General features: G+C 33.7%; 1 protein-coding gene across 2 annotated transcripts in view; it reads left to right on the top strand.

Annotated features, from left to right (window-relative positions):
• LOC149085057 (uncharacterized) overlaps nucleotides 1-13593 on the top strand; it is a 76704-nt gene extending 63111 nt beyond the window's left edge. For both annotated transcript variants that reach the window (XM_089232838.1, XM_089232839.1), the window contains exon 16: nucleotides 8673-13593. In XM_089232838.1, the coding sequence (XP_089088964.1) occupies nucleotides 8673-8785 (113 nt within the window). In that variant the 3' untranslated portion in view covers nucleotides 8786-13593. The remainder of the gene's footprint in view (nucleotides 1-8672) is intronic.
• The last annotated feature ends 1335 nt before the right edge of the window (nucleotides 13594-14928 follow it).

The following is a 14928-nucleotide window of genomic DNA, read 5'->3' as shown; positions in this document are numbered from 1 at the left end:
CATTCCGTTGACCCCACGCCACCGTGCGGCCCGAAGAAGATGGGCTGCTGAACATCGAGATTGGGAGCAACATGATTGGAGCCAAGTGCTGTTTACAGACGAGTCCCGATTCAGTCTGGAGTGTGACACCCGACGTGTTCTGGTATGGAGGGACAGGGGCACTCGAAATAACCCCGCATTCGTTCGTGAAAGGTCACAATACAGACGAGCTGGTTGGATGGTATGGGGTGGAATCAGCATAGGCGGACGTACGGACCTGCATATCATTCGGAATGGCACTTTTACGGCCCGAAGGTATGCAGACGAGATACTACGAACTCATCCCTTACGCTGGAGCCATTGGAGATTCCTTTGTTTTCCAGGATGATAATGCCCGACCGCATAGAGCTCGTTTGGTGGAGATCATGCTTGAAGCTGAAACAATACATCGTATGGAATGGCCAGCGTGCTCTCCTGACCTGAATCCTGACGACGCATTGCTGCGCGACCAAGGCCGCCTGTTACTGTCCGAGACTTGCAGATTGCACTTCTTGAGGAGTGGAACAGTATTCCCCAAAGTCTGATCGATAACCTCATCGCATCCGTGGCAAACAGGTGTGCAGCAGTCTTAGCTGTTCAAGGAGACCACACGCCCTATTAAAACTCATGTATCATGTCTAAAAAGTACTTTTTTTTATCGTTTACATGTAACAAAATTGTTGCCCTAAATCATCTTTTCATGTTTTTTCCATATTTTCAAAGAATTAAAGCTTAATTCCAAATTTTTTTACATCTTTTTTCTGTATTGCGCATTGATACGCGTGTACTATCCATTGTATGCCAATACGTGGCTGTCTCGCACGGTTTTCTTCACTTTTTTGCTTGCTCCCCTAATTGTTTTGAGCAGTGTAGTTATTAAAATTTAAAAAAACTGACTTTTTTTATACGGACACCCTATCCTCAAAAATGCAATGAGAAAGTTTTTGCCTCATCTCTCCTGATGCCAACAACAACAAAAACAATTCATGTTTTCAAGTGCAATATTCACTGAGATATTTGAATTTAAAAAACGGAGAAAAGGTGGGGGAAAAACAGGGTAAATGTTTATATATTTTATGTTTGTTATTTTGATACTTTTTCTAACTGGAAATATGCCTCTAAAATCGATAGTTCACCAGTAGAATTCAGCGCTTGCTAATACAAATACAACGCCACAGCAGGCAAAATGCCCAACAAGGTGGCTGATAAAAAGATGCCCATAAAAAATATGGATGTCATATATTTCAAAAATACAGCAACCCAATTAAAAATGCAATTAACACAAATTATAAACAATATATACACATGATAAAATATTATACAATGCCCATAAAGAATACTTATGGTTGTCTTATTCTAAGAATGGATAGCTTCTCGATTTACCCCAACATGTTTATCGTATTTCTTTTTAAACGTGTCAATTGTGTTACAATTTACTACCTCCGGGGGTAAGCTATTCCATTTATTAACAACCCTATTAGAGAAAAATTCCCTGTGACACCATAACCTCGCATTGTCCCTTACCAATCGATTCTGGTGTCCCCTTGTAAAAGCAGTCGATTGGCGGTGTACTGAATGAATGAACCCTCAGAACTTTGCCACTGGACTTATCCCGTTGCCGAGATCTCTTCCAGCCCAGCTTCGTGGCAGAGTCTGGAATACTTTATTTTGTGTACAAAAAAAAAACATACAAAATTTTTACAACATATTTTCCCCGGACAATTGGGTACTGTCGCGATTAACATATTTTGTGGGGACTACGGACAAGATGTGGGATTGGGAGTTGGAAAAGTTTCAGGGGTTTAGTTAAGATGAATGTACACATATTAGGATAGAGGTATGTTTTAAAAGCAATTGAGTGTTATCTTACACTTGCCATATTATATACACAGTATACAAAAAGAAAAGAGAATCTTATTGTGAAATTAAAAAAAAATATATATATATCCATCGGAGCGAGTCATCTCACTTAACACCTTATTGGTGAGCAGTTGGGTTTGATAACTTGCGGACTAGAAGCCAGCATCAGTTTTATTGGGTTGAGTTCACTTGCTCCGGTGGATTTAATGAAAATATACAAAATAGAAGTATTGTGTGGGGGAATATATATACAATTAGGGATCACCCGTGCAATCTCGCTTAGCACCTTATTCGGTGAGCAACATGAATACGACAACATGAGTACACACGTGTGTTGTGGACATGAAATGCATGAAGAACTTGAATAGAGGAAAGAGAAATACACATATACACATAACTGCCAGGTCGAGTCATCTCGCCCTAACCCTATTTTGGTGAGCAATGTGGGCTTGGTTTAAATGGGGGATTGTCCGGAGAGAGCCTTAGCTAAGGATCAGCTTTGGTCTTGATGTTTGATGATGATTGGCGGTGTACTAAAAGTTCATGGTCCATCCTATCCATCCCGTTGAAAATTTTGAACACCTCGATCATATCTCCTCGACACCTGCGTTCATCCAATGTAAACATTACATACAGGGTGCTAGTAGCTATGCACCCTGTATCATAATCCACTGCTGGATGAAGGCCTTCTCTAAATTTTTCCATTTTACTCTGTCTGATGCTTTTGCCATCGAGTTGACTCCAGCCGCTGTCGGATCTCGTCAATCAATCTTGCACAGGGACACGTCGGATGTTTAACACCACTGGGGTACTAATCAAGAATACTTGTGGTCCATCTATTGTCCCATCATCTGCAACATGTCCAACCCATTTCTATTTAAACGTTTGATACTCTTCATGGCATCATTACTTTTGGGTAGCTTCTTATCCAAGTGGTTCCCAGTTTTCTTCTCATTTCCAAATTTTCTGTCTCTTTTTGTGATACCTAACATACATCTTTCCATGCTCCTTTGTGTTTCCTGTAGCCTTTGTATCATCTTGCTTGTGAGTGTCCATCTTTCAGCTCCATGAGTGAGTTCTGGTAGCACACATTGTTAAATGCCTTATTTTCAGGCATAATGACATGTGGCTCTTCAGAATTAGTTTTTGCCAAAAGTGCTCCATTTGATCGTTATTCTTCTATTTATTTCATTAATGATTCTCATGGTAATTTCTTGTCCCAGGTATACATAGCTTTCTACTTCTTCTATCTCTGTGTTGTTGAGCAGGATTGTCCTATTCAACGCAAAAGAGTTGAACATAACTTTAGTCTTTTGCAGAATCATTTTCAAACCCACCTGAATACTTGCCTTCATCAGTTCTTGTATCATTTCTTCTAGCTCGTCTGGCTTACTGCTGATAATAACAATGTTGTCAGCAAAATGCATATGGTTGAGAAATTCTCCATTTATTTCAATTCCTTTCTCATCCGAATCCAGTTTTCTGAATACTACTTCTAAAATAGCAGCAAAGAGCTTTGGTAAAATAGTATCATCCTACCGGACTCCTTTTCCAAGTTCAATCTTTGCTTTCCCTTCATTCAACCGGATGGTTGCCGTTGCTTTGTCATATATTTTCTTGATGATATTGATCAGGGGTAGAAGTCTTTTCCACCCCAATTACATCTAGCTTTAACAACAGCAGATGTGAAGATAGAGTCAATCGCTTTCTCAAAATCAATGAAGGCCATACAAAATGGTAATTTGTATTCCTTGTCTCTATGAGTTCTTTGATTGTTTGGATGTGATCTGTTCCACTAAATTCACTTTGAAAACCGTCTTGTTCTTTTGGTTGGGCTACATCCAATGTGGATTCAAGCCTGTGTGTCAGCACTTTGGTGAAAATTTTATAAATCACTGATTGGTCGATAATTCTTGATATCCTCTTTTCAGACCTTTTTGTAAAGAAGAACTATCATTGCATTATTCTATTCCTCTAGCACCTCCGATTTTGTGAACAAAGCAGCTAACATACTGGTAAATTCTTCTCCTGTTCATAGGCGGAGATAGACTTGGAAGTCTGGGAGGGGGGGGGGCACGATGATGATGTCAATTCATATATACATTAGATCAGTCGACTCCACCTTTGACGCTGGGGGGGGGGGGCAATGCCCTCCCTCGTATCTCCACCCATGCTCCTGTTTCTTTAACAATGTCTATTGAAATCCCATCTTCACCCGGGCATTTCCCTTTTCATAAATCTTATAGCCTTGTAGACTTCTTCTTTCAGCACAGGTGCTACTTGTCCAAATTCTGCTCCATTTTCGTTTCTTCCTGCTTCCTTTCCTCTGTTCCAAACCTTTCCTTCATGTTTGTACATAGAATTGTAAAATTTCTTAACAATATTAATAATTCCATTTCCATCTTTTGTTATGGTTCCATCTTTCCTTTTTAGTGCAAAAATGTCCTTTCTTTCAACACACAGTTTTCGTTTTACTGATTTTAAGATCCTATTAACTTCCAGTGCTTTCTTTACAATATCACAATTGAACTTCTTTACATCTTCTGTTATCTGCTTTTGTACTGTCTTACAAAGTTTGGCATATTCCACTTTTGATTTAGGGTCATTCTTCTTAACCGTTTAAAGGCCAATGTTCTATAAATGGAACATCGTTTTTATTTACAAAAATGTCAAATAAAAATTGATGCAAACATTGCCAGTTTTTTATCATATATAGACGAGAGTTTGAAGTTTTTTTTGAAATAAATTCGAAAACTCCAGGTGAATTGAAACATTTTTGACAGAATTTTGAAATTTGCCATTTTTTTCCCCATTTCGATTAAAATTTGCCAAAATTTCAATTTTGAAGTAAATTATTTTGTGTGTTTCTACCACTTAATCTATCAATCAAAGTAAATGAATTAGTTTATTTTTACTGTTAAACATTAAAGAGCTACAAGCAATCAAAAATGCATGTTCCACGTATGGAACATTGGCCTTTCAAGAGAGTGGGATTCTATGGATATCTAATGTGTAGTGCGCTGCTTCGATTTTTCCCGTTCAAACCCCAGGGTGTTGTCATCATTCTACATGTGTATAGGGGCTAATTCTGGGTAATATGACACAGAGGAATGTGCTTTCTGGGGTGGATTGTTTGTATATATATATATATATATATATATATATATTTTGGGCGAGTACTTTTTTATTCTTGCATTCTTAGAAATACATGTTTTTGTGAACTGCAGACTAATCAAACCGAGTTCGACAATCCTAATTAGATAGTCTTGTGTTCAGCTGGGTGTAACCATATCAAAAAGATATCTCACATTATAAGAAGCTGTAGGATATTTAGAAACTCTTTCAGATTTGAATTAGAATACGTAGATGTATACCAATGACGTGCTAATGAAAATGGGAACATCATGGATGAAGATGATATTGTTGGAAATGATCTAGTATCAACAGATCCAACTGATGTATGTGAAATGCTAGATAATTTTGCAACAACGAGGATGAGGTGTTAGAAAACTCTCAAAATGTATTCTTCAATAGATGTAGGACAGAAAAACGGAGCAAAATGTAGGTGCAACTCTCAAGTTTGCTCAAAATGTCTTGTTTTTTTTTTAATCTGAAAAAAACTATTGCGCATGGGATAAAAAAAAATTCTTTCTAGAATCCAATCAAAACCTCGTTTCTGGGTTCCATTGGAAAAGATTTGCCATAGGTCAATTATAGCACGTTGGATAATTCATTCTGAGTTGCGAGAAGCGGATCTTATTTCGCATTTGGAATTCTGAATAGTAGTGACAATGGAACTTCTACGAACGAAAGAGGGGTTCATTATTTATCCAGGTTCACACTGTAATTGAAAAAAATATGATAGGTCATTTGATGGCCATTATATTGTGTCTGCAATGCAAGGACGATGTGCGGTTTGCCAAAAAAAAAAACACTATGTATAAATGCTACCAATGTGACAAACAGGTCCATCGAATATAATGTTTTCCTTCTTTTATCACAGACATTAGAAAAAAAATTTGAATTTTCTGCATTGATTTTTATGTTAAAAAAACCAGTATGTGTTACGAATTTGAATTTGTGGTAGAAAATAGAAATTTTCGTGTGATAACTGTATTCCAGAAACAAATAATCTTGAGAATATAGACTATATCAGTTTCTGCTTTCACCTCTCCCTAAGTGCCAATGTTCCATTTATGGAACATCGTGAAAAACAAAGAAAAAAATTTTTTTCTTCAAATTTCAAAGTTGATCTATGTACAGGCATGCAAAAGGACCTCGAATTCCAAATTTCAAAACAATAAGTGACTTTGTTCATAGTTCGGGCCTTTAAACGGTTAATCGGAAATTCTCTCCGGTCTTTCATCAGTTTCTTTGTTTCTTCTGTTGTTTTCTTCATTAGTTTGATTTCTTTTTCTATAGCTACTTCTTTTAGGGTAGTGGTTGAATTTCTGTTCATCATGGTGACATTTTGTTCATCTCTAGTGGTATTATATAACAAATCAAATCAGTTCTTCATCTTTAACTGGAATTCATATCGATGTTGTTGAAGATTTTTCATATCAATGACAGTTTTCTTTATTTTTATAAGTTTTGCTCTTTCCATTCTAGTGTTAAGCATTATTCTACATCTCACCAGTCTATGATCGCTTCCTGTATTGAATTTGTTGAGAATACTGCATTCTTGGATCATATGCTTTATATTAGACAGGATGTAATCAATCTCACTTGTTGTTCCAGTTGGGCTTCTCCACATCCACTTTGTAACCTTTTTTATGCTCTATTTGTAGCAAGTTCATGAACAAAGATTGCATCATACGTTTTATATGCAGTAGTGTATATATACGTTTTATATGCAGTAGTGTATATATACGTTTTATATGCAGTAGTATCTCTCACACCCTTTTTTCAACAAAGAAGCAACAACAGTAATTTCATCATTAGAAGCAGGGTGGTCTTATGATCCAATAAAGACACCAGCTGCCCCTAAAGGACAAAGTCCAGTGGAGGATAGTTCATTATTTCCTCACACACATTTTCATTTTATAAGAAGCAGAACATCTATATAATACTAGCCCGTGGCTTCGCTTGCGTGGATTCGATAATCTGAAATTTTTACTTTGCATAGATTCCCCCCCCCCCCATATAATATTTGAATGCCTCATGACCCCTTTTATGAGTTAAATTTTCAGAAATCCCGCCGTAGTGTGGGTATCTACATTATATATAAAATATAATACTGACCAAATTTCATATTTATAGCTTCAGTGGTTTTGGCTTGGCCATGATTGTCCCATATAACCTTTAAACTGCCTTATGACCCTCTTAGAGGCGGAAATTTGAATACTTTGGGAGCAGTGGAAATTTGTTTGGCGAAGAAAAATAATGTAAAACTTTCCAGTAAATGATGCTGTACTTATGTAGCGTTATTATCTCTTTCGCGTGCAACCACATCATTGCTGCATTTCAAAAGAATCAGTATGTGGGTAGCACAACTTTTATCAAGATGCACATTGCAACATCAGTGAAGCAACTGCTGAAGAACCATTTCAGAAATAACAGGATGACATGACACCACGTTCATCTGACCTTAGCCCTTGAAATTTTTGCCATTGTGGGGGGAGGAGTACCTCAATGTTGTGTATTGTGGTCAAATTGCAAACTTTGCTGCATTGAAAGCACACCCATCACATCACTGCACTTCCACCTCATAGCAGAACTCTGTGAATAACATATGGACATTTCTTGTGTAAGCTGTAGTTGTTTGTTTAATGACTTCATTTTTGTGATGTTTCCATGAATTATGAAATTGTGTAATGCTAATTAAATTGTCATTTTGCACCAACTGGCTATCATTTCCATTCTGCAAATTTCCCACGTGTTTGACAAGTACAGCATCATCTATTTTGCATTTTAGTTTTTCTCATTCATCAAATAAAATTCCATTGCTTCAGGAGTATTCATGCAAATTTTCAAGTTGTTCTAACGAGTGATTCTTATTTTACAGCATTTTGAAATCAGAACTTCATTTATAATCACTCTGTATATCCTAAATCATTTGTTAACTAATTTGCATTAGTCATGTTTCATTAAACACATTTTGTATGTTATTTATTCTTTATACATTTTTGCAAAATAGCTTCCTAATTAAGTATATTGAAAGTAGCTTGAGAAAACTTCTCTCTATATTATACGTGTATGATTAATGATAAAATTAAGAGAATTTTCAAACACAATAATTCCCTAAGTTAAGATATGAAATAAGTAAATTGAAAAGCTTTTTCCGTTAAAATGTAAGAAATATTGTAACGGGGAAATATTGATTACATTTTATTTAATTATCAAAAGTGTGTTTTTCTCAGAAATATAATTGTTTTTAATGTAAATGCTATTTCAACCAAAAGAACTTGGTTTTATGATTTTTTACCAACCTTGCGTACAACGTCTCTTCACTTTCATTATCCTCATCTGTTGAAGAATTTCTGAATTCTATGATAATTTTCCTGTTTAAAAGGATAAAATTATTGCTAAGAAAATTGGTATCAATTCATAGAGTTCGGGATATACAATGGCTAGATAATAGACGTTCTACTGTATATCAATTACAGTAAAAGCTATGCTAGGCATCTTGCCAATATTGTATTAACACTAGTAACTGACACATTGTATATAACAAAAACTCTAAGAACTTTTGGGGTGACCCAATATCTTGCATTTTTTTAACATTTTTAGTGGTGTATTTTTTGCTCTGTATGTTTTAATTTTTATAATAGTTTAATAACTTATTTTTTCAGATTTTTTCATGGAATTAGATGAAGAATGTGGTTGCTTGACTCTTCATAGCCCATTTTCTGCATTAGTTCACTATGTGCGTAAAGGTTTATATAAGCTAAAAGATAGCTCCTGAATTAGTTATTTATTTCATTGTTAGTTTCTGTGCTGGAATCATTGTTAAAATGGTGTTATATCATCATATATTTTTCAAATATCTGCAGACTTGTACTTTTGAGTACAATTCATGTGGTTTGCATAGTCGGGGAGGGGTGTAAAAGCATTTCAAATGTATATGGGTGATATCCTTGTGATCCTATTCCAGATTGAGTTATTGTGTGTGGAACTGTAAGATGGTGTAGCTTGTCTATTTAAATAAATTTTACAGTGATCTATAATAGTTTTGGCTAGCCATTCTTTGCTAAATCATTTAATTCACAAGTTTTGTATAATAATTGTCTTGCATTTGTAGATTTTGTTTCACATGTTTGTTATGAGCCTTGTAATTTATATTTTATTGCAAAATATATTAATTTATTACTCATAATTATCTCAAAATATTTGTAAATAAAATGAATATTTTCTATCATGAAAGGAAAAAACGTATTCTGAAACCTTTTTCAACGTTCCTGTGTCTTCTTGACTCCAAAAATTGTAAATTGAAAGATTTCTGTTGTTTCATCATAATGTATTTAATTATTTAATGTTTCATAGTTAAAATTTTTCATTGTTGTTGATTAAGATGAAATCCATATGGTTACAAAATCAGTCTGAGTCATATTTTCGAAAAATGACTGAATTGAATAACATTTTGACTAAAGAAATAAAACTATGCAAATATGTAATAAATATATATTCGTTCTGCTGTATTTTCTATGAATTTGCCGACTAGTTTTATTTAGTACTGAAAATTCTGTATATATAATTTTTTAGCTTTTTGTAAATTTTTTAAACTCAAATGATGAATCATTGCTATGTAACATTGGATGTCAAATGTTTTTTAAACTTATGATGTACCACCATCTCTTAAAGAAATATCATGGCAGTAAGTAGAAATGTAGATTTAGAATATATGTGTTTAACATGGAATTTAGGTTGGTACTTGGAATCTATGCAATTGTTTATGACAAACTTTTCGTGATGGCTCAAGCATTAATATGCTTTGATGTAACAAGCAGTACATGGAAGTTTTCTAAAAACATTATTCATGTGGGAAAGTACACCTAACATGCTCACAAGCATGCTTTATTCAATTTGACTTGTTAAGTGAACAAAAACAATGTTTTTGATTTTTTTTTCATTATCAGCAAGTGCCTTTGCCATTTTGCTGGCTAATTCCCTTGTGTAACTATCCTCAGTTGTAATTCAGTATACATATATATATATTTGCAATATTTTTCTGTCACAAACAGAATGTATATTATGAATGTATATTTATGCATTTAAAGTTTACAAGATCAGCACAAACTTTGATTTTGCGTTCTTGCATTTGTATCATAGCTACTAATAGACTGAATACTCATGAATAATATATAATTTTTATTATTCAGTATTTCGCTATAGTGACTGTTGTGACTCCTGGTGTACATTTCAATATTCCGAAATTGTTAATGAATTAAAATTAATAATTTATGAGGGAGCCACTTCTGAAAAATATTGTGAAGTGTTGCTGGTGTTTAAACTTCTGTTTATCTAAGTTTGTGAGTTATCTCAATTACTACTATTGCTGTTCTCTTTTGAAGTTATTCTTCCTTAATATTTTTTAGTCTTTTATATTATTTTGTTGAGATATGAATCAGTCATCCTCAAAAATCTACATATGACTATGAAATAATTGTTGTTGATATTTCAAATGCTCAAATGCAGTATTTTCCTAGAACAATTCATAAAGTGAATGGAAAATTCATTTGAAGCAAGTTTTGAAATGTGTAGAAATGACACTGTGCATTTAAAATAATTTTACAGCCAGTACCTTCAATTATATATTTATAAACTTTCTATGAACACAATTTTTGAATTTTCAGTTTGTTGACAGCAAATAGATTTTAAAATCAAATTTCTTCTGGCTGCTTGTGTTGCCAAAAGAATGATTTATGACTTATATGTGCTAATTTAGTACAATTTAAAAAAAGCCACTTTGGTTAGTGTACTATTTCTTGGTTGTGTAATTCTGGGTTCGAATCTCAGTTTATGGGCATGGATGTCTTTGTAATTTGTTTTATTCTTTAGATGGATCATACTTGGATCTCTTGGTTTACTATACTTTAGGGAAAAAAAATCAAAACAAAATAATAGCAGTAAAGAGAAAAATTTATTCAGTTTTGTCACAAATCTAAAAGGAAAGTTGATTTTTTATACAATTATTTATCAGCTGGATTACTTTTTTTCCCTCTTCAAAATTTTAGATTCCTAAAAAGTTTTTCCTGTCTGGCTATTTTGTTTATTCATGTTTTGATCATTGCTAGCACTTACCAGTCTCGATAATCTATGTAAGGTATAATATAGTTGAACTCTCTCTTATGTAATTCAAAGATCAAAGAGACTCCAATAATAATAATGATAAAAAAAAATAGAATCATCAAAACAAGAATTGCAATCATCACTATGTTCTGAAATTATTTTAATTTCTTGACTACTTGAACCCTGCTTTATAAAAACAGTTTGTGATCCTTTGGTAGAAAACTAGCTCTCAAGATTTGCTTCAAGTGATATCAAAAAGATCTATTTCTATTTGCATATTTGAGTATATTCTTTTTGGACATTTTTCATACCACTTCACAATGGTAAAAGTATTTGATATTTTGAATTACACCTTGATTCATAGGTTAGACAATGGAAAGTATATTAAGCGGGAAAATGCACAACTTCGATTTACTTCTTCTGAGCAATGTTTAGATCAGCTTTTCCTAAACTTTTTGGGTCAAGAATCACTTTTCTCTCTAAAACTTCATTGCTGAGAACCGATTTTCAATAACAATCCCTATACAGAGAAGTATAACAAAATGGATAGGCTTTGGTAGTTGTCCTGAAGTTGGGGAACCCCAACCAAGAAATTATGAATGCTCCCATAGAAGTTGAGCCTATAGTACTTAGCTATGCACAACTGTTATTGTCACAGATCTCAGTTGGCTTTAATAGACTTTTCTGTTTTGTATTCACTGTCTGTAAGGCCAGACTTGAATCTTTATAAGCACATTTGAAATCTTATTGAAGCATGTGTAGAGAAAGGGGGAGGAACAATGTAATCAAACACTAGTGACCTTTTCTGAATTAAGAACTTCTGCAGGTGACGTTTGACAAGTGACATGACCGTCAAATTTTCTCGCCCTATTTTTATCCTTAGAGGAAGTTTATAATTTCTTTATTCTTCCTCTCACAGGTTTTATCCAGTCGTTATATGAAGGAGTGATCCCACTCATTACTAGGCTCATATTTTGAATGCAGTGGCACTTCAGGGTACCTGACTCAGGGATTCTATATTCTGAAGCTGGATTCACGGTCCAGGGAGGGGAGGGGTCAATAGTTAATTTATAAGGGAAAAACAAAATATCACTATTCATCCTGGGCCTTTGGTCTGAAGCAATGTCTTCCTTCTCATGTGAGAGCCATACATTAAGAGGTAGATATTTTATAAAAATATAATATGCATTATTTCATTTAAAATTTTTATATTCCCCTTGTCTAATTTTACTAAATACATTCACATAACTGTGTTCCATGCAATTATTTTAGGGTTGAAGAGACAATGCTATACTTTCAATAAAATGATTTTGCTTATTGATGGGAGCATTGCCTGTGTCTCATAAGTTCGGACCTTGAGTTAAGTTTTTTTTCGGCCCCTTATATAATTCTCTTTGAAGCAGAGTCATATGAAGTAGGAGGGAGGCATGTAGACTGTGCCTAAAATACAAAAAGCAGTCAGTTTTGGGGCCCTGAAAATTTGTGGGCCTCTTGGCCCATTCGAGAAACAGGCATCGGATGGGAGGTCTTTGGAAGGAACTTCAAGACTGTCTGATCACACTGTTCTGCCTAAGATCGATGTATGTATTCGATGTTAGAATGATAGACCAATGTACGTAGAGTTACTAAACTTACCTACTGCTATGATAACTACTTACACATGATTCATAGCAGCTCAAAATGATCAATTTTAAAACCTCCATATTTTCATTCATTTATGCTTTCAGTCTCTTCATGGAGCACAGTTTGGGAACCACTGGTTTAGATGGATAGTGTGATTACCAATAAATAATATAACTGTTTTAAACTTAGAATTTTGTTATATTTTTTATCCTAAGTAACAATTGAAGAGATTTTCTGTATAAATAGCATATTTAAATACTGCAGTTAATCAAACTTTGTGCGAATTATCCAAAACATTTTTAAAAAAATAACCATATTAAATAGTTAGTCAATAGGAAAAAAATTGGTAACTTGAGAGGAATTCATGAAATTTAAATGATTTGATAATTCAAATAAACTCTTTTGAATTAGTCAAATTATGTATACTTTTAAAATTTTACAATTTACATTATTGCTGATTAATAATTTGTAGAATTAATTATTAAAAACTTTGCAGATATAAAGACAAATTATGACGCATTCAAGGGAAGTTATAATTATGTTTTTAGTTTTTCATACTGATTATTCAGAAATTTTATTAAGTTCAAAAACTGTTACGCCTTGTCAAGTTTGAAAAAATGAGAGAGATTTTTTTTAAAAGAACTGATATTATGTATCTTATTCATATTGAAAGGCTTGCATTAAAACTGGATTCAGTACAGTATTACTTCAGAGTTATGTTATAGGTAGGATCAATGATAATGGTTTAAGATAAATTCGTGTAAGTCTGGGTGCAATTTTGCATGACAAATCATATAAATATTAGTCAAGATCAAACTTTTTTGAGAAACACTTCAGATTTAGTGAAAACTACAATCAAAATTGCACTTATTTTCACACAGCTTATTAAATGGGAAAACAAACTTCAACACCTACTGGCTTTATAAAATTGCCTTGTAATTTCAATTCATTCACAGCAGTTTTCATCTTTTGCAGCTTCAATAGCATATGCCTTAATTTTTTAAAAAATCTGTAGCTTTGTATCATTATGGCATTTAGATCGACTAAACAATTCTTAATTATTATTTAATATTTTAGTACCACAGTGATTATGCTTGAATTTCAGAAATGTGCATTTTTACAGAAAAACGTGTAACTCTGTGTTTGTGTAAGTCGGCTATTGCTGTACAGTACTTATTTTTAAATTAAAAAAAAATATATACTTGTATAAGCAATAAATAAAGAAGGAAACAAATGTTTGATCAAGAAAACTTTCAGGATATGATGTTTTTAAATTGATTGATATCAAAATACTTGAATTCTTGATTTTGCATACACATATGTATATATTTAGGCCAAATGATTTGGTAAATACTTAAATTGCAATATTTCAATTCAAGTATTTACCAAAAGATATAATCATTTTCAGTCTTTGTCATGTGACCCCTCTTCTGCTAAAAATATTTTGGAGCATTCATAAAGTCAAGCATTCATATCTCATATTTAGTTTGTCTGCATTTGATCTGGTTCACAAATGCATGTTTTTGATGATGCTGCACACTTGTTCAATGTTTTTCTATGTGACACTTGTTCTTGGGTACTCCTTCCTTAGGTAGTCTTTGAGCTACTAGCAGTCTTTTTTGAAATTTTTATTTTCACTTACAAAACAAAATTTTGTGCAGACTGTACCATGTATATGAACATGAACATATCGCAACTTAGCACCCCATCAATCTAATCTTTCTTTTACCACTTTTCTCCTAATAATTTTTCTTTTCTTAAACATATCTTGTTAGGTAAAATTCTGAAGAGACTAATGAAATGACATTCTGTGGGTTGCCTGGAGATGGAAGAAGATACTTATGAATCTTTCCTTTGTGTTATGTAGCATTTTATTTATCTCACACAGCGGTTCTCAACCTTTTTTGACTCAGAGCCCTTTCTGGTCTATAATTTCTGTGGCGGAGCCCCGTAGGCCTATTTTTTATTTATTCATCAAAGGTACTGATTTATTTATATTAAAATATTTGAAATTATTTTTATCAAATTTACTGTTTTAGCCCCTGGGGAGTGCGCACAGAGCCCGTGGGGCTCCGCGGAGCACTGGTTGAGAACTGCTGATCTCAGGCATAGGTAGAAGCTCATGTTAGGGAACCTCTCTCTTTGACACAGTATAAACACAAACCAAAAATTTAGTAGTCTATTGAAGCTTATATA

Source organism: Pholcus phalangioides, unplaced genomic scaffold (assembly GCF_987345545.1).
Source record: "Pholcus phalangioides strain wild (caught in Gottingen) unplaced genomic scaffold, Ppha-v1.0 ptg000007l_1, whole genome shotgun sequence".
Taxonomy (NCBI): Eukaryota; Metazoa; Arthropoda; class Arachnida; order Araneae; family Pholcidae; genus Pholcus; species Pholcus phalangioides.
This window is presented reverse-complemented; position numbering and strand designations above follow the sequence as displayed.